The sequence below is a fragment of the Crocodylus porosus genome, unplaced genomic scaffold (genome assembly GCF_001723895.1).
Source record: "Crocodylus porosus isolate Cpor-Errol unplaced genomic scaffold, CroPor_comp1, whole genome shotgun sequence".
NCBI classification, from domain to species: domain Eukaryota; kingdom Metazoa; phylum Chordata; order Crocodylia; family Crocodylidae; genus Crocodylus; species Crocodylus porosus.
In genome coordinates, this window is record NW_017728886.1 from 193553618 (window position 1) to 193574413 (window position 20796).

A 20796-nucleotide genomic window follows, 5' to 3' on the forward strand; every position below is an offset into this window, starting at 1 on the left:
GGCATAGAACTTACAACCCATGCCTGAGGCTTGGGGTGGTAATGGCCTGGCTGCCCCACCCTCACAGGAGGCTCTGGTGGGTGCCGCTGCCCCAGGGGGGAGACCAGGGCCCCCCACCCCACAGGGGCCCAGCAGCAGCTTGTTCCCTGGCCCCAGGACAGGCAGGGAAGCTGCACAAGGAGTGGGAGCGGAACTGCGGCCTCTTTTCTACTGCAGAAGCTGCTGTGGCCGCAAGGAGCCCGGGGGCTCTGGGAAGCTCCTGGCCAACCCTGGGGGCAGTGCAGGTCACCTCCTGAGGCTGCTGGGAGTGTCGTGACCTGGCAGGGTCCCGGCCTGGGGCACAGGAAGCTCGGGTAGGCCACAGGAGCTTTCAGAGCAAAAAAGCAGCTCTGGCTCCCCTCTGGCTCCTGCCGCAGCCTCCTGCCCATACTTAAATCGGGACAAGCTGCTGCCAGGCCACCAGGCCCCTGTGGCACCCGCCGGGGCCAGCCATGAGGGGGGCAGCCAGGCCGTTGCCATCCCAAGCCTCGGGCACAGGCTGCAACTTCTGTGCTGCATCCCTGGGCTTCCTGCATCCCAGGCCACGTGTGCTTCCTCCAGTGGCCTTGGGCAGCCCCTACACTGCCCTCAGGTCTGGCCAGGAGCTTCCCTGTGCCCCCCCACCCCAGCTTCTGGGAAGCTGCAGGAGCTTCTGAAGCAGAAAAGCAACCGCAGCTGCACTCTGCCTCCTGGCGCAGCCTCCCTGCCTGTCCCAGGGCTGGGTGGCAATCTGCCGCCAGGCCCCTGGGAAGGAGTGGGTGGGCCTTCTTCCCGGGGCAGTGGCAACCCCCAGGCCACTTGTGGGGGGTGGGGCAGCCAGGCCTTTGCAGCCCCAAGTGTCTGGTGTGCAATGCAAGTTCCTCACCACCTCCCTGGGCTTCCTTTAATGGGGAAAATCCATGGGAAATGGAAAGCCCAGATTCTTAGTGATGAGGCTACTATTGTGAGACTTTTAGATACAGTGATCTCTCTTTCATTTATAGTTCTGGAGTAGCTACTTTGATACCTTTTTACATTCAGGTGCTATCTGAAACATTTGACTCAGTTGATATGATGCGTAATGTGACACAAGTAATATTGGCTTTGCTCAAGAACGTGAAAGGATAATCATATTGTCAGCATTCTGGACTTGATCCATGTGAGGCAGTGATGAACTATTCTTGATTCCAGTGCTGTAGTATTCCTATATTTTCAGTGTTGATGCATAAGAGAGGAGTTAATTATCATCTGCTCTATGCTTCTCCTAAAAGAAAAGTATGGAAAAACTCTGGTCTTATTTAAATGTATGTATATTATATAGGGTAGACTTTAGGTAAAATTCTCAACAGTATTTAACACTTCATACATATTGGACCTTTCTTTATCAATTACATTTTTTAAAAGATGGTTGTATCTTAATGCCACTACACCTTATGCTGAATGAATAATCTGATCTATTGTTTATTTCACAGATCTGTTTGAATATTGGAAATGCGCTTCATTTTGAGGTTAGTAGTGATGAAGAATTCTTTTTCAGTTTAAAAAAATAGTAAGTTACATCTAGTAAATATTTTGAGCCCTCTTTTTTTTTATCTGTTATAAAGCCGTATTAAAAGATCTGTAGGATAACTCCTGTTTATAGCAGAGTGGATAGCCTCAGACCAGCACGCCGGCTCCAGAATAAGTCTGGATCTGTGTGTGCCAGAACCAATGTACAGGGCTGGTCCAGGGGGACACTGCAAGCAGTGTGAGCCCCAAACCAACCCCCTGTACTGCATGTAGCACCTGGGGTGTCAGGTCCAGCCTGCATGCTAGCCTGGTCTGCATGTGGTACTTGGGTTCTAAAACCCACAAGCTGGATCTTAGGGCTCTATAGGCTGGATCTAGCCTGAGAGTGGTATGTTTGACAACCCCGGTTTATAGGTTAGTCTAAGAGTGTCAAATTCACCTGTGCTCCTGGGCCAGAATTGGACTGCAGGGCTCCTTGCAGGCTAGATCCAGACCACAAGGAGCCTCCTGGGTCAGATCCAGTGCCAGTGTTAGGGCAAGTGGTGGTATGGAGGATTAATGCAGCTGTCAATTGGCCCTCTCCACTGCTGCCAATACCATTCCCCTTCTGGAGCTCCATAGCCCTGCCACTGCCTGTCTCACTCCCAAATTCCCGCTTTCTGGGAACCCCACGGGCTGAATGAAACAGCTTCATGGGCTGTTTTTTTGATACCCTGGGTTAACATCTGACCCTTAGTCTGTATTTCTGTGAAAGTGACGACTGTTTCAGAAATGTCCAGGTTACTTGCCTTTTAAGTCATCCATATTTTATTCAGAGTTAGAATATAATTTAAATGTCAAATAAATGAAAATCATTTGCAACCAAAAAGCATTAATAAAATCCATATACAACATCAGCTAATTAAGAAGAACATCAGCATTAAATGACCAAAATATAACATTGAGATTTAAACCCATTCCCCCCAATATCCACAGATTTTAAAGGAGGATGGCAAAAATGATCAGCCCTCTAATCAATTCAGCCTCATCAGACAAAAGCGAGAATGGATCGTACCACCAGCTGTCATTCGGGAAGGGGAGGACAACTCCAAGAGGAATCCAATTGCTAGAGTAAGTTAAAAACAGTATGGAGGATAACTTTACTGAAACGGTTTGATTTTAATAATAGATTGTCATTCTCTGCTTGGACCAACATCAGAAGGAAATTGGGCACACACTTTGCAAGTGAGTTTCATGCTTATTTGCTGGCAGTGTTGTGCACACAGGGCATACAAGGTAAATTAAAAACAAGCTGGAATCTTATCAGGGGATAAGGCACAACGCCGCATTTATTGGAACATAAAACATAAAACACGCAACATGAAAAGTATAAAGAACAGTAAGGTTATTTGCTTCACTCATTCCCATACATCCTCATTCACTCACTCATTCATCTATTCATTCAAAAGAGACAAACACACACACACAGAAGTTAGACAGTCCTGCAAAGGTTAAAGTGTTACCAAGTTTCAAAGTTACTCAAGGTCAGTCTGGTGGCCAGCCAGGCTGGCCAAGAGAGTTGGAGTCAAGTCTTGTTGGATGCACCCAAAACTCCTTCTTGCAGGTGGAAGAGACCCAAAGCCTTGTCTTTGTGTTCATTCTTTATAGTAGTAGCTGTCCAAACAAGCCTATGGATTCTGCTGAGTCAGGCACGAAGGCCATCCTCCTTGTCCTGTTGGCAGGCTGGGATTGGTAGGTCACGATCTTCTGGCTTTGTGTTCTGCAATCTTCAGGGGCCATCGTTTGCAGGCTTCAGCCATCAGGATGTGCATGATTTAGTGTTTGGTATTCCTTTATTGCTGACTCTAAATCGCTGCAGCTCTTAACTGTTAAACCACAGAAGCTATTTTCACCTGCTGCAAGAGGCCTGTCTTTCTGTGTCACTGACACACATGTCCATCATTTAGTCTTTCGTTATCTCTTTCCGCATAAACCAGACATAGCCACATGCACCAGACATACCACAAAACCTTACACAAGTGTTTTCCTTATACTAAATTTAAGTTCTAAAGTCGTGAAACCAATAGGTCAAATACATTTATGCTAGGCAACAAGAAATTTAAAATAGATGGTTAGTTCCAAATACTAACTTTATCTTAATGGTCAAATCTTTTCCTTATATAGAAAGAGAAATAACAAAATAAACAGTTAAAACAGTTATAGTCAATAACAAGATAAGCAACCAAAGCAATTATAGTCACTGCAGTACTACAGCAGCAGAGGAGTAATGAGACTTCGCAATCATGGCTTCCATTCCAGGAGCTGCAAGGGAGTGTGCTTTAGTGGGCACAGCCAGTTCTGTCTGCTTTTCCTTCCTGACCTTGTCCCCTCCTGCCCTGCTTCCTCCAGCCATTTCTTCCTGGCACCATGTTCTATTCTCTGTACTGACTTTTTTCCAGTCTTTACTCAACAGGACTCACCTCCCAGACCTAGTCTATTTGTCTAACCATTGCTAGACCCCTCCTGCAGTTCTTTGTCTATTCCCACCTACCTCTCAGTTAGCCCTCCAAACCCACACTGGAACTTAATCCAGATCTCCTTGCCCATGCTGACCCAGTTTGCCCTCCACTCAGCTTCTCCAGTTTCCTGTTCTGGTCTCTTTGTCTAGCCAGTCTCAGCCACAGTACCCTACTCTGGTGTCATCAGGCTGCCTGTTTAATCCGATCATTTCCCTCTTCATCTTCTTTGTTCCTTTGCATTCAAATTGGGCAATTTCCTTTTTCACACTGCTCAGATACCAGCGGGGAGGTCATCATGCAGACAGACAAGACATAACTGTCTGCTCTAAGTTCTGGTTTCTGACCCCACCCCAGTCCAAGGCAGCTGGGATCAGTAATTGTAGGGAAAAGTCCAGCTCTGTCTTCATAGCCCTCAGCAAGAGCATACTCAGCTGCTTTGTGGGGATGGCACAGGCACAGTCTCAGTTGAAGTAGAGGCTGAAATGTGCTTCATTGTTTTGTGAGGTTGCTGCATATTTTGTCTGGTTAGCATTAGCAGTTGTGAGAGACTGGAATATGCTTAGCAGTAGTGTAATTAAGTGTGGTGGGACATCAGCCACGGATGTTGATTTAGAGGAAGCACCAAAATGTTGAGCCCCTAGGGAGCCTGGTGCCCCAGAAACAGCTCTGTGTGCATGGAACCGCACTGCAGAGGAGCAGCCATGGTCAGTAAAACTCTAATGTTTGGAACACACCCCCACACCTGGAACAGCGCGCGCGCACACACGCACGCACACACACGCACGCACACACCTGGAACAGCAAAGGGCATGCCACTGACCCAGCCTCCATTTCAGACATCGTGTCTATACTCCAAAGCGTAGGAGCATTAGAGTAGTTCAAGAAAAGTTCACTAGGATTTATTTTCTTTTTTAGTACAGGTTTCCCTTATTTGATGCGGGTTCTGTATGTGTGAATTCAGTCTTGTGCGATGACCCTTTTTATACCAAAAAATTCACTGTATGCAAGGTAAAATCACTCTTGCGATAGGTGTGGTGGAAGCCCGCAGTCAGGTGTTTTGTGCGATGTATTGCGGGAGTGCCTCACACCAAAATATAGTCTCCCATGTAGATCCGTGCTCCTTACTTGCTGTCTGCGACACATATTTCTGTAGTTGCCATCCACATTATGATAGTGCCTTCTGCTTGTGTGCATTGTCCGCTGTTGGTGAGCACCAAAATTGTCCTGTAAAACTGGTAGAAATGAGTTTGGGGGTCAGTACAGTCAAGGTCTTGGAACATATCCCTATTTGTTACATTGTAAAGTGGGTTCCCTTTATGCGAATTCGAGTTATGCGCTGTTTTCCAGGAATATATGTACAGCATAAAGCAAGGGAAACCTGTATTGTGAAACAATATACTTTTTCCCTACTCCAAGTGGATTGTTGTGTGGTTTTTTGGGGGGTGAGGCAGGTTCCTCAGCAATTGCTGAAATACTTTGGCTTAAACTTTACAAAAAATATTTAGCGTGAGGCACACAGGTTATGGAAAACTTCAAGCAAAATGTTAAGTTTGCAAAGTTGTATGTAATTGAAAATGGAAAATGTTGGGTAATCTTATTATAAGGTGGCAGTGCTGCCTACAGTGACATAAGTGCCAGAATATGTCATTTGCATTGTACTTGCGTTTTTGAAGGGGCTATTTTCTAGAAGCCTTTGAGAAACTCTGGAGTGCACAATTTTCCTTTTTGCTAATCATTATAAAGAGTGCTTATCACTGGGAACTCAGCTGGATCTAAGGACCAGTACAGAGAGGGGCTGTGATTCTTGCATGCTCTTCTCCCTTTCTGCACAGAGGCCAAGAAAAATGAAGCTTTTACTCTGTGTTCGCATGTTCGTTTGTTTACATATGTTGAAGACAGAGAAAAATGTATTTTCTATGCATTTTTAAAGAAATGTATTTAGTGCAACTTAACCTGTTCCTTTTTAGATTCGATCAGATTATGAAGATTCTGGTATGATAATTACATACAGAGTTTCTGGCCCAGGAGTGACAGAACCGCCTTATGGACTGTTTGTTATCAATAAGAGGACTGGAGAACTGAACATAACAGGAATAGTTGACAGAGAACAAACTCCAATGTTTTCGGTAAGTTGACGCAACAGACTATAATGTTCTCTTTTTTATACAAGCACTTTCTTTTCATTTTTTCAAGTTAATGCCACTGCTTTGTTTTAATGTGTCTAAACTTCTCAATTGCAAAATGAAAATTAACAGTCTAAAACTATGTAGAGATATCCATATTCCTGTTTACTTCTGTATTATTGCAGCTTAAAGGTCAGGCATTTGACGAACGTGGTCAAGAGGTGGAAAATGCACTAGACCTCAGAATTAAAGTTTTAGATGTAAATGACAACTATCCAGTGTTTTCCCAGGAAATTTTTGTTGGCTCTGTGGAAGAGTTAAGTGAAGTAGGTAAGATACTATTTATCTAACTGTTAGCATATTAAGTAAAGTTGCTGTCACTGACTCATCCTCCCAATACATTTTTTGAACTGCTTTGTCTCCTTTTCACCATTTCTAAACTAGAGAAATGGCGTTTCCTCTGTTTGATTTTATTTATTTCCTAAAGAAAAGAAGACAACAAAATATACATAAGAACAATGTTTAGTGACAGTTAAGGTTGCTGAAGAATACAACCTACCAAGTCAAAAATGTGGAAAGCAGTCAAATGGGAATAAAGGTCATGTATTTGTTGCCTACAGCTCTGCTGATGGCACAGTTAACACTGCATATCTGCCTCCATTGGACATCAAAAAGCAACATGGCCATGAGCTTCATTAGTCTGCAGTGTACTGCATCATAACCGTAACAGAGACTCCTGGTGGTATAATATTAAACATCAGCTTGCTGTTCACATCCATACAGTTGGGGAGTAATTCTACTTTTAACACTGCTGAAGTCAGCAATCTATGTAGGGACTCTGTAATCAATAATGTTACATAGTAAGCCTCATTGATTGGTCCAACTGTGGAAAAAGAGGCTAAATAGTGTTGAAAAAAATGAGAAAGTAGCTTCCTCAGTTTTAAATAAAGCAAATTGCTGACCTCATGTAATTCTGCTTAGGAGCAGTTTTGCTTATGCAAGTCTGGCACGTTAAAAATTTAGGCTATAGAAGGGCCCAGTGCAGTGTGACTGGTGAATTGAGTGGGCAGTTGTAGAACACATAAACAGAGTCCATGTGTGTCTGTGAATACTGAAAGTGGGCTTCTCATTGAGTTTTGCTGAGCCCAGCATATGCATGGCAACAAGTGGGTGCTTGGTGATGGGTCTGAAGCATCCAGTAGCCACTAAGGAGGAGTGTGCAGGGATTCCATTTCTCTGTCTCAGTAGTAAAAGATTCCGTGCCACTTTTCCTGTTTCAGTTCATCATGCAAGGCATCTTTACATGGGATTTCTCAGGAGCTTAGGGAAGAATATATTTTGTTCTGGCTGAATATGGAGTGATGCAAAGCCCACTGCAGTCAGTGGCAGTCTTTCTGTTGATGTCAGTGGGCTTTAGTCTTTAGATCAGGCTCTGTGGGAAGAGTTCTGAAAAGGAAGGTTAGGGATAAACAGGCCAATTAATCCTTTATACTCGTAGGCAAATCCAGGATTTTAACAAGGAGGGTACAGGACCAACAACTGGTGCTTTAGGATCAGGGACCAGCCACCCCCCAGAAGTTCCCCCATGCCTCCCCCAACTGGGGCGGGCAGACCATGCAACAAGGAACTTTTTTTTTTTTAAGTCTCCAAAGCAGGTAGGAATCTTCCTTTTCCCCTTCTGCAGCCCATGGTCCCTTCCACTGCTGCTGTTGTCCCCACCTGAGCCCACTTAGATGTGTAAAGGGGCAGCTTTGATGCTCTTCCTACCCTAGGTCAGTTAAGGACAGCAGCAGTGGCAGGTTGGAGGAGAGAAGAGGGAAGGTTCTGTACAATGTGGAAGAAGGAGGTGCTGGGGGGTGGGGGTTACCTGCTTCAGGGTCTTAGAAAAAGTTTCATAGTTGGTAGGGTCAGAAGGAACCTCAGCAGAACATCAAGTCCGACCACCTGCCATGGGTAGGAAAGAATGCTGGGGTCAAATGACCCCGGCTAGGTGACTGTCTAGCCTCCTTTTGAAGAACCCCAGGGTAGGAGCGAGCACCACTTCCCTTGGAAGTTGGTCCCAGATCCTAGCTGCCCTGACTGTGAAGTAGTGCCTCCTGCTATCTAGCCTGAATCTACTGTCCATCAATTTATGGCCATTATTCCTTGTTACTCCCGGTAGTACTCGGGGGAACAGGGACTTACCCATTGCCTGCTGGTCCCCCTTGGTCAGTTTATATATGGCCACCAGATCCACTCTCAGTCTTCTCTTGTGGAGGCTGAACAGGTTCAGGTCCCCTAGCCTCCCCTCATAAGGCCTGCCTTGCTTCCTCCTGATCATGCGAGTGGCTCTCCTGTGGACCCTCTCAATGCTGTCCACATCCCTCCTGAAGTGCCTCGCCCACAGCTGGACACAGTACTCCAACTGCGACCTGACCAATGTTGCATAGAGGGGGAGGATCACCTCCTTGGACCTGCTTGCGCTGCATTTATGGATGCATGATAAGGTGTGGTTAGCCTTCTTGACCGCGTCCCCACATTGTTGGCCCATGTTCATCTTGGAGTCAGTAATGACTCCAAGATCCCTTTCTGCTTCCGTGCTGATGAGAAGGGAGTTCCCCACCAGGTATCCTGCTGGTTCTTCCTCCCTGGGTGCAGTACCCTGCACTTGTCACTATTGAAACCCATCCTGTTCTCATGCACCTACCCCTGTAACCTGTCCAGGTCTAATTGCAGCCTGTCCCTCTCCTTTTGTGTGCCCACTTCTCCCCACATCTTAGTGTCATCTGCAAATTGGAACAAGGTGCTTTTCACCCCCTCATCCAAGTGCTGATGAAAATGTTGAACAGTGTGGGCCTCAGGACTGAGCCCTGGGGGACCCCACTGCCCACATCCCTCCAAGTCGAAAATGACCCATCCACCGCCACTCTCTGTGTGTGGCCCCCCAGCCAATTAGCAACCCATCTGACCATGTAGGCATCGACACCATAGTCGCCTAATTTTTTAATGAGAATGGGGTGAGCGACAGTATTGCAGGCCTTCCTAAAGACCAGAAAGACTTAGTCCACTGCGACACCTGCATCTAAGGATTTTGTGACCTAGTCCTAGTTGTTGCTCCTGCAGCAGAGTCTGAAAGGCAGGGGATATGGCTATGCCACTGCACTTCCTCTGGATCTCCCTCTATTTATGCTGTATTCATCCCTGATGGGGAGCAGAGCTGACCTGAGCAGAGTGCAGGTCTTGGCCCTGTCCCCGCTCCAATCCCATGAGCTCCTGACATGAAGAAGCTGACACCGCCATCAGCAGCAGTGGCATCAGCAGGGGGTGGGAGGAGTAGCAAGTGGCTGGACATGGAGCTGCCTCTCTGCCCAGTCTGTGGGGCCCCCAAAGTATGGGGCTGGGGCAGTTGCCCTGATTTGTTGACCCCTCCCCCGCCTTTCCCCCAGGGACGGCCCCGATGTGGGAGATTGTGAAAGAAATCACTGAGCATCCAGTTCTGTGAGGCACTATATTCCTTCAGCTCTCACTGAGCTTAATAGGATCATCTTGCTGATTGATACTTCTGAAAATCAAGCAGGATTTAGGAAAAATCAAATATGGCTTTAGAAGCTTTATTTCAACTCAGATATACCTTTTTCAAGAACCTGGGCTTTTGTTGCTACAGCTAGAAGAGCATCTTCATTATCTGTTATTGACATATAATTTAGTCTGTTGCCATCAGAGGGAAAGGCTGCTTATACATTTCATTACAACACAGCAAGTGGTGTTCTAAGGACTATTTCTGTAAAGTAATGCTGTTTAGGTTGGCAAGTATGGAAAACGGATAACATGAAGGAACTTTCCTGTTTCTATTTTCCGATCTTTTATTAAATTATATCCATACAGTTTCTATCAGAATGTTTGTAATAATCATCAACATATTAGTCAATCCATCTTTACCAGTGTGTTGAGTTTCAGTAGGTTGAGTCTGTTGTATATTAGTTCACTGAACATGCACTCTTAAGACATATTGGTGAATATTCTCCAAATCCACTAACTAAATGTGCAATGAGCAGTACAATAAAAAATAGTTCACTGGGATTGAAAACACACTCTTTCATTTTATATAAATGATATTTACCAATATATGAGGAGAGGCAATGTAAATCAATATTTTCTTTTAATTCCCAGGTACACTTGTGATGAAGATAAATGCAACAGATGCAGATGATCCAGCCACTCTAAATGCCAAGATTGCCTTTAAGATTGTTCAAGATGGTAGTCCATCCTTTCCATTCCACATTAACAAAGCTACTGGTGAGGTTACAGCATGGTTAAGCCTTGACAGAGAGGTAAACTACAATCTCATATTGATTCTGTCTCGTTCTTTTACTAACACTATTTCCATTTCTCTTCCCCCACTGTTTCATCATCCTCTTTATTAGAGGCTCATGTTGAGATTGGTAACCCCTCCACTGCCCATCTGAGACTGAATGCACAGGCCTTTTCATGGCTTATCCTTTGGGCTGGCTAGTGCATTTTACTAGCCAGCACATTTACTAGCCAGGGGAGAAGGAGCTTGGCAATTCTCACCCAGTCCCCCTTACTCCCTAAGTAATTACTTGTTGGCCACTTTTCTGCCGTATAAGTATTATTACCCACTATAAGAGTAGTATTTGTGGGTAAGTAAGGTATCTCCTTACTTTATTGTATAAACATATGATAAAGCTGACAGGGATCATGATCTGGTTCTGTGAAGCTAGCAGTATACTGCGCTGCCTCTAGATTTTCTGGCCCTATATAAAAAGTAAGATGTCACTGGCAGAGTTCTATAACATCTCCCTTTTAAAAGTTGTATGTTAAAAATTAACAACCTTATTTAACATACTTATATGTCATATTACTTATTCTTACTAGCCTATAGATGGTGATATCTTCAGACATATTTCCTTTTGAGCATCCTCATAACCCCCAGCTAGCATTTTTGAACAGGGATGAAAATGGTTAAACAATTTATATATATACCATTTACTGCTTAATATTTACCATTTAGTGATTTCTGGCCTCGGTCCTTTCCATTTGTCTTCACCATTCACCCAGCTCTGTGTGGACCCCAGGCTGCTGGTGGGGTGCTGTGGGCAGGGGGTGGCAGATGCACCTGAGCCACTAAGGGATGCTGCCCAGCTGAGGAGCCATGACTTCCCTTTGACCCCATGGGTAGAAGTTGGGGCACAGTAGCGTGGCAGAGCAGGGAACCTGGAGGAAGCATTAGGACTGCAGTAGTGGGCTTCCAGGTTGAAACTGCTGCACTGTCGCCCTTCAGGAACTCCCTACGGCTGCACTCACTGTGTGAGGGGCTGGCAACAACCCTTTAGCCTTATCATTGCCTGCTCCAGCAGCCATGGCGCCTCCTCAGGCCAAGCCAGCAACACACTCAGCCCTGCCTCAGGGCCAAGCCAGGCCCCACGCGGCCCCAGCATCACAGGCAGGAGGGGAAGGTCACGCCACTGGGACCAGACCTCCCCTTCACCTGGGGCAAGTTGTGGAACCTGTTGCTCTGCATGGGCCCTACTCCTTCAGGGGGGCTGTGCAGACTCACTGTGTGGCCAGGAGTCTCACTGCTATGGCGGGAAGGCCCAGTCTGACCCCTGTGGGGGGCCCAGCATTTCCCTTTCTCCCTGTAGCGGTGGAATCTGGGCACAGAAGAGGTCTGCAGATCAATCTCCTTCCTGTGGGAGTGAGGGGAAGCCACAGTTCTGCAGCTGGGCAGCGTCCCTTAGTGTCTCAGCTGTGCTCACCGCCCTCTGCCCTTGGCTTCCACCAGCCAGCCTGCCACCTGCACACTGCCAGGCATATGGTGAAGACATCTGGGCCTGGGATCATTCCTGCCAAAGGTCACTAAAATACTATGAGCTATCAATTAAGTGTTTAACCAATATAACTGGAGGAGGTTAAACAGATAGGTTTTTAACACAATATTTACATCCCTGTTTTGGAGATGGGGGCTTTAACACCCAAGTGTATCAGAAAGGATTGAACCATGAAGTAACCCTAGCTGATCATAAGAGTGGCACCCTTTGAAGTAAAAGCTGTACCAATTAAACTACTAATGAATTAGGCAACTTACTACAAACAAAGCAAGTCCACAGTCCTTTCCTGAGCTCAAGACTCTAATGAACCAATTGAGACATCAGGATGATTTATGTTTAATGGAATTTAATACTAATTGAACAAATTGTCAGTCATCCCTTTCAGAGTAGTGATCACCACGTAGCAACAGAAAGAATACAGTAAAGGGGGAAAAAAACATGTAAATTAATATCTGATTTCTGCATAGATTTAAAAAATTGTTTGAATGTCACACAGGAAAAAAGTAGCTACCATTTGACTATAGAAGCAAAAGACCAAGATGGAAATGGAAATGCTAAACAGTGCACTGCCCAGATCAAGATTATAGATGTTAATGACAATCTTCCTGTCCTTGAAAAGGATGTGGTAGGTATATTTGTTAAACAATTTGCATGTATTTCTGTGTCTGGCAGTAGAAAATTTAATATTGCATTATGTGTGAAATATTATTTCTGTCATAAAAAAACAGTATAGACAATATTTTGAAAGGCATATAATATCATTTTACTACAGTATGAAGGAAGGGTTGAAGAAAATACAAAAAACATAGAAGTTATGCGAATAAAAGTGTTCGACAGAGATGAAGAATTCTCCGATAATTGGCTGGCAAACTTTACAATTACCTCTGGAAATGAAGGTGGTTATTTCCGTATAGAAACAGATACCCGGACAAATGAAGGAATTGTGATGCTTATAAAAGTAAGTGTATTCTTCAGATTCCGTTTAAATATTAGAAAAAATTACCTTGCCTACTAGTTTATGTTAATAGCAAATAATCTACACAAAGAACATTCTTCCCTTTATATATTGTACCTACCATATGCAGATAGCATTAAAATAAAGGAAATTCTCTTCCCTTTCAGTTTAAGAGGCCTCTCTCTTTCTATCCTTGGACCTGCCATTTACTCTCTTTGGGTGTGTCCAGACAAGCACACATGTGCAATTCCCCAGGAACAAAGACCAGTGGCACACAGTTGTACTGCTGCTGCTTCTCTCCAGGGAACACCCATGCACATGCACTGTGGTGTGCGGCAAGTTATCTTGGGTGGGGTAGAGGAAGCTGCAGCCAGCACCTGGGCTGACCCCAGCAACCTAACCTGGGGCCCTGGAGGCCTCTGGGGCTGCAGCTGTGGTGATCCAGCAGCAGGGAGCCTGGCCTGCAGCTGGAGTGTGGTTCCAGGTGGCCAGGCTCTGGTTTTGGGCTTCACCCACTGCCCTCACATGTGCCACCCTGCTTCTTTTAGACACGGGGGCGTGTTTTTTGGTGGGGTTTTTTTACCAGGTTTTGCCAGGTTCAAACCCCCGTCTCTCAACCCCCAATGCTGCAAATTAGTAGCTCAGAGAATGCCTAAATGCATGGCATGTGCAGTGGGCGGCACCACAGATGATCCTGTTGTGCCACATACCAAACATGCACGCTTGTCTGGATGCTGCCTTTAAGTCCTCAGGAAAATCATTTAGCACCTGATCTTTGCAAGCTGCTGAGAAACCTCAGTTCCCTATAAATTTGAAATAAACTAAGAATACTTAACCTCAGGTCTTGTATCATCTTGTGCTTTCATTTTTCAATCTATGAATTTGGAGTAAAAATGCTTAACTGCTTTTGTGAAGTGATTCAAGGTTGACAGATAAAATGCATTCTTAGCACTAATTTTAATAAATTGCTTAAAACAAAAATTGAAAACTAGACTGTATGAAACCTACATAAAATCAATACACTCTAATATCTATTGTGATGCAGGTAAGTGAAATTCAAACCTTGAAATAAGAAAAGAGTGTTCTCTTCAAATCTTAAAGGAAAGGGCTGAAGACTTCTTCACCGAATTTTTAATGTTATCAATACAAAGATTCTTGCCCTGTATGCTATGTTTCAGAATATTATATATATATACACACATTGATAAATTTATGAGCATTCTTTTTTCTTTTTTTTTTGGTTTTGTCAACTTGGCTCCCCTTTCACCAGTCCAATATTAATGCATGTTAAACAAAGAAAAAGGTTTTAAAGAATGAATCATTAATAGTGTGACAAATCCTGTGTTTATTGAGTGAATGAAGTTTTGTTTCCCTTCTGTACTTCTAGGAGATCAATTATGAGGAACTGCAGAATATAAATATGAGCATTGTTGTTACAAATAAAGCAGAATTTCACAAATCAATTAAAAGGAGCTACAAAGCAAAATCAATTCCAATCAATATTAAAGTAAAAAATGTACCAGAAGGCCCTGTATTCAAGCCCAACACATTGATAATTGAAGCAAATGAAACTATGAGCATAAACCAGATTATTGCAACATATCGAGCCTATGATGATGACACAGGAAAAATGGCAAAACATATCAAGTAAGAATCTTGTTTGTATTAGCGACCAGTCCTTTCTAAAGTATATTTTCTGAGATTTTTGCATATATAGTATAGATATTATGTTGCAAGTTGTAGGGTATCAACTTTGATAGATACGTAGCATTATTACAGTGTAAACAAGGTGATATTCTATTGGTAAGGACCTACGAAATTCATGAGCACCTGATTTTCACAGAGATCACAAAATTGGGTGGGCCTCATGAAAAACAGTGGGATCTATGATTTATCAGGCTTGCAGCAAAAATAAATAAATAAATAAAACTTACCAGCAAGCAGAGAAAAGGGCGGACAGCCATGCTTCCTTGGGGTTGCTCACACCAGGATTGGTGCAAGCTGCTCTGCACTGTAGCCCTGAGCCACCTGTGGCAAGCAGCCAGGAGGCTGCACCAAGGTCTGTGGAGCTCTGGTCTAGCTTGTTGCATGCATGTAGCCACAGATGGAAGTGCCTGGAACCATCATACAGCTGCCTGCAACAGCCATACCTCATGCAGTAAGCAGCCCCACCCCACTCCATCCCCCTCTCCCTTTTTCCCCTCCTACCAGGTTCTCCAAGGCTGCAGGGCTTCCTGCCCTTTACTCTGTTTGCCAGTAAGGCTGGGGTTTTTTGGCAGCGAGCCCACCACTGGAAACCATGGCTTGATTTCCCTGATTAAGCCCAAGGAAGCCATTAATCCATGCTTAATAACACATGGATTAATGGCTTCCCCAGGCTTAATCAGGATAAGTAAGCCACAGTTTTGGGCCATGTGGCAAACTGTAGGGAAGAGCAGGACTGTCAGGGTCCCTCAGCCAATCAGAGGTGAAGGGGTGACCCGACTACACTCAGCCCACAATAATGGCAGCCAACCCTGGGATCTGCCTGTGAAATCAGCCAGCCATCTTGAGTTCGATAGACCCCTATCTATAAGAACTTATCTAGAATGTGTGGGGTTACCTCCAGAATATTTGGTTTATTTTATATGGGAACACATGAGTATCCCTTCTGAAAAGGATATTTACTTGTGGATCCAAATGCTAAAACTTTTCCTAGAGATGCTGTTGCATGATGCTTGTTTTCATGCTATGCTTAGGAAAAAATATGTAGCGGTTGTGGGGAAAATGAAGATACAGTGGTATAGAGTAAATTTTAAACTGATTTTGTATGCCTTGTTCATGTGTATAATGTAATTATGTTTATTTTTATCATTTTAAACAGGTATGCCAAAAGCAATGATATATATCATTGGTTCAACATAAATTCTGCTACAGCTGAAATCACGCTTGTTAAAGTACCTGATTATGAGTTGCTTTCCACTGTCAATGGTACCTACGTTGTCAAAATACTGGCCATAACTGATGGTGAGTTGTGAGGCTTTTCTTTTCGTATCATGTGCATTTTGAAATTTTTTTTTCACAAACTTTGCATTGCTTAACTTGGGGCCAGATCCACAGTGGCAAGCTACATGCCTGAGCTAGGGAACTTGGATATAATTTAGGCACCCCATGTTGTACTTACTTTTTGGACTGTAAAAATGCTTAGCTTCCTGATCCAGTAAGTGTTTACTTCCCATATACCAACAGCATTGCTCTTAGTACAAATCACAGCAGCCGTGGTAGGACCCTACCTATTATAATCTAATGTTTAGAAGGTACTACAGAAAGCTGGATACCTGGCTTCTAGGCTCTACTTGTCTACCACTTCCCAGGATAGTACCCTAACCACCAGCACTTCTGCACATAAATGGACAAAGACTGGATTCTGCAACTTTGCCCCTCACAACTGTCTATACTGGGGTTGTTCTGAATTAGTCCAGAATCCAGGAAGTGTACAGGTGTTTAAAGCCAGCTTTAGAGATGCAGCAATATATTGGTTACATATTGGATTGGCACCAATAAGAGGAAAATTAACATTGGCAATTGGCTTTTTTTGGCTGTTGTAGCCGATAATGTCACTGATAAATGCCATGTGCACGTGCACAGCTGCAGCATGCACACAGTCAGAAATGTAGCCTGACATCTTAGAGAGCAGCATCTGGCTGGTACATCTGTGGGGTCGGGGGGCAGGTCAAGGCCCTCATGGTGAGGGAGGGAGTAGGGCAGGGGCAGGCACTACCCAGCCAGGGCGGTGAATGTGACCCCGCTGGGAGCAGGACAGAACTGTGGGAGGGGAACTCTCTGCCACTGTGCACATCCCCTGGGGAGGTATGGGGGGCATGTGCTTCCCCTTCCCCCAGATCTGTGCATGGGATGAGGGCGGGCTGCTGGCTCTAGGCTGGGGGTCTGCACCAGCCTCTTCCCAGGAGGTAGGCTGGGCAAGGACTGCACTCAGGTGAGGTGGAGGCAGGGCAGGCAGTAGCAGCACTGATAGGGGTGACTATGAGGTAAGCTGTAGCCCCCCCCCCAGCACCACCACCACTGTTCTCCTTGAGCATTGCCCCAGTCCAGCCCCACTGCCAGAAAGAAGCTGGCACAGCCCCTGGCCCCAAACCTACAACAGGCAGCCTGCTCCTGCCCCACACACAAGTCTAAGGGACCACTTGCCCCCTGTGCCAGCTCCAGGGTTGTGTGCAGTGGCAGGGAGCTGGTCCCCTCCCCACCCCTCCATGCCACCCAGAAAAGCTTCCTGCGTCTCTGTCCCACTCCCAGTGGGGTCGCATTCACCAACCTGGATGGGCAGTGCCTGCCCTACTTTCTCCCTCACCATCAGAGCCTTGATCTACCCTTCTCCCTCCCCCGACTTACCTGCAGGAGGATACTTTCCAAGCTGCTGGGCTGCATATCAGTTTTCAGATTGGTATCAGGTGATATGGCTGATTAATAATAGGCCATTCGTATCGGCCAAAAAAATGTTTATCAGTGCCCCCCCTAGCCAGCTTAATCCTCTCTTCTCTGGACTGTCAGTTCTTTATCTCTAATAGATCCAGCACAGACTCACCCAAAAATTGTAGTGGTACTATAGAATTTTTTTTTTAATGTGCATTTTGATTCTAAACTATTCTACAAGAGAAGAGAAAGAAATGCTTTTGTTCAGAGCCAGTATATTAGGAACAGTCCTTGTCAGTGGGGAAATTCATAATCCCTGAGTACTAAAAGTTAGCAGAATTTATCAAATCCACTAGAACTTTAAATGGTTTGAGTTGCTAAGCCAAAGGAACCCTCAAAGTTGTGAAATATGTTTAGTATTCTTGCTTAGCATTTTGTTTGCTTCTATATCATAATTCTTTTAAATTCAATTTCAGTAAAAGCTTTGTTATCCGGCACCCATGGGGAATGGGGGGTGCTGAATAACAAAATATCCCAGTTAATTGAGAAGCCTGTCTTTGCCTGTTCAGGCCGCCGCTTCTCCCGCCACGTCCAGGGCATCACTGCCCCTCCCATGGCATCGCTGACCTTCCCACTGCATTGCCACCCCTCCCACGGGCCCTGAGGGACAGGAAGGCAGTCCTGCTATGTCCTGAGTTGTGGGGGCTCAGCAGTGCAGGCTGCTTTGCCCTGAATCATGGGGGCTTGGAGAAACCGGAAGTGCCACAGTGGGCACTTTACCTTACAAGCCAGCATGCCAGTTAATAAAACATGCTGGCTTGTAAGGTTCCAGTTAACGGAGCTTTTCTTATACTTATTTTATAAAATGTGCCTTATTATAGTTGTGCTTTGAAATTTATATTACTAATTTTATATCCTGGAAAGAATAACAAAACTTGTAAAAACTAAAATTAATTTTTTACATTTAATATTTGCAGGTGTACTTAAGAAAACAGCCACTGGTACCATTGTTCTTCAGGTTAAAGATGATAATGATAATTGTCCTGCTATTGTGAATCCAGAGCAAACTGTGTGTTCAGATATAAAGTTCATCAATGTTACCGCCGTAGATAGAGACGCTTATCCAAATAGTTCCCCCTTCACTTTTAGTGTCATTGATGAACCTAAAGGAATGATAAACAAATGGGTGATTGGATCCATAAATGGTAAGAAAGTGTCACTTTGAGTTATTTTTTCCTAAAATGTTGGCTATAATGTTGAATCTAGTCAATTCCGTATTCCAGGGTTTTGCCTCAGCTAAAAAAGTACCCAACGTCTACTGTGTCACACATGAAGGACAAGAATTTTGAAGTTTGGTTCCAATCTCTGTTCTCTCCAATGGCTGCAGAATGCAGTATTCATGGAATAAGACCAATTCCTTTGCCTTTGTTAAGTGATCGTACTGGGCAGAGTCACTTTGTTGACAACTGGGCACTTGAGGATGATGTTGGGATTCAGCCCTCAAGAAGAGAGCTTGTGAGGAGAAAGTTCTTTTTTATGTTACTGAACTTGGAGTTGTAGCCTTGCAGCAGGAGATGCCATTGTCATTTGCATGCAAAGCAGCTCAGTTAATAATGTAACCACAGAAAAGCAAAATGCCAGATTGCTAGTTGCCCAAGAATCTCCAGTGTTGTAGAAAAAGGGAGCGACCACCAAAGCAATGGCATTGAGTAGTAGTCCTACCTCCCACAGTATAATGGTGACACGAGGTCTTATTTGCACTCTGATTTGGATAAGCACCCACCCATCAGCAATTTTGTGTGATTGTTATTGCACAGTGGAATGAGCAGGATGAGCCCCCCCAATTATACTTTGCCATCCCTGCAGCTGCTTTGAGGACATGCTCCAGATAGAAAAGAGCTCTCATGACCAAACTTTCTGGGCACCTATTACATCCTGGGGAATTAAGCAATTATGTGCCCATGGAATTTTGCATATAAAAAGTGTGACCATGCATAATTGCATAATTTTACATAATTTAACCACAGCAGGTTCTGTACCCCCACCTCCATAATGTGGAGGCACAGAGCTGTGTGACTAGACAGCAGGGTAAGCTGGGAGAGGAGCTGCCTGCAGCAAGGGAGGGGGTTGTGGGTGGGTATGGGCTGCATGCCATCAGACTGGGTTGGTTGGATCTGTGCCTCTGTGTGGGGCTTCTAGCACTCCAGTAGGAAAATTCATGTAGAGGCGTGGAGCCCATCTGGCCTGATGGCACATGACTCAGTGCCTCCATGTGTGATTTCCTGCTGGAAGCCCCATGTGGAAGGCCAGCAGCTGTGATCTGGGCAGGCGGAGCCTGGCTGTACTGGCCAGGCTCCAGTTTTGAGTGGTGCGCATTGCTGTCATATGTCACCACACTTTTCTTTGTGGTTTTTTTTACACTGGGATCTCCTATTGTCAACCCCTCCCCCAGCACTGCTCATTTGCAGTGCAGCCACTGCATTCATGTGCAGCGCATCTGGCTTGCAGCACCACAGACAGGTCTGCAGTGCAGCAAACTCCGCTTGCACATTCATCTGGACACACCCCATGTGTTTTTGCTGAAGCTATTTAAAGTCAGTTCTCCTGTACTAATTAGGTTTTTTTTTGTCTTAGTAAGGATTTAATTTTCACTTTAGTAAGTGAAGAAACAAATTCTAATGTTCCCCTACTCATATTTTATTTTACTCCTTATATTTCTCCTTCACGATCTCTTTATTTCTCCAAAGAAACTAGCATTCAGCTGGTGCCACAAGATCTAAAACCTGGTAAGACTGAAGTTCAGCTTTTAGTGCAAGATCATCAAGGATTCAGCTGTCCGGAAAACCAAATCCTTAAATTGAGTGTTTGTACATGTGTCGAGGGTGGCAGCTGTCGGGATGCACTAATTGGTTCATCAGTTGTACTGGGACCTGCAGCAATTGCACTAATAATTTTGGCACTTTTATTATTGTTGCGTAAGTATTTATTTTGTATTATTTCTAACCATTGAACGCATGCTCTGTATCGAGTCCACATACAACAAGCAGAGTTTTTATTCCCTTCCATCCCTTCCATTTTTATTAAATCATGGATTGTGTTTCTGGCACCTATTGGGCTTCTTTGTGAAACCTGATAACGCTCGACACCCAGCAACTGCACCTTCAGGCATGCCACACTGTGCTATGTGGGGCGCTTTCTACACTAGAAGCATATCTGATCAGAACCCTCTGAATTGATTTGGAAAGATTCAGTGATTCAGACATAGACACCACTTTAAATGTTTTTTCTACATACATCAAGGTACCAAGCAGGTCATCAATGCTGCGATGGTGAAGCAGAGGGAGCTTCCCACCGGAGTGCGGGAGGCTCCTGAGCATGCTCAGCAGTGAACCTGGAAGCGGAACAGAAGCACTTCTGGTACACTTCCGGGTCCACCGAAGAACGTGCAGGGGGGG

General features: G+C 44.8%; 1 protein-coding gene across 1 annotated transcript in view; it reads left to right on the forward strand.

Moving 5' to 3' along the window:
• Window positions 1–1509: 1509 nt before the first annotated feature.
• The window catches only part of LOC109318257 (desmoglein-2-like), a 26152-nt gene continuing 6865 nt past the window's right edge, over window positions 1510–20796 (forward strand). The window contains exons 1-11 of the mRNA XM_019547388.1: window positions 1510–1526; window positions 2550–2637; window positions 5993–6151; window positions 6334–6478; window positions 10298–10458; window positions 12473–12601; window positions 12749–12934; window positions 14319–14578; window positions 15795–15937; window positions 18319–18546; window positions 20089–20316. Of these exons, the coding sequence (XP_019402933.1) occupies window positions 1510–1526; window positions 2550–2637; window positions 5993–6151; window positions 6334–6478; window positions 10298–10458; window positions 12473–12601; window positions 12749–12934; window positions 14319–14578; window positions 15795–15937; window positions 18319–18546; window positions 20089–20316 (1744 nt within the window). The remainder of the gene's footprint in view (window positions 1527–2549; window positions 2638–5992; window positions 6152–6333; window positions 6479–10297; window positions 10459–12472; window positions 12602–12748; window positions 12935–14318; window positions 14579–15794; window positions 15938–18318; window positions 18547–20088; window positions 20317–20796) is intronic.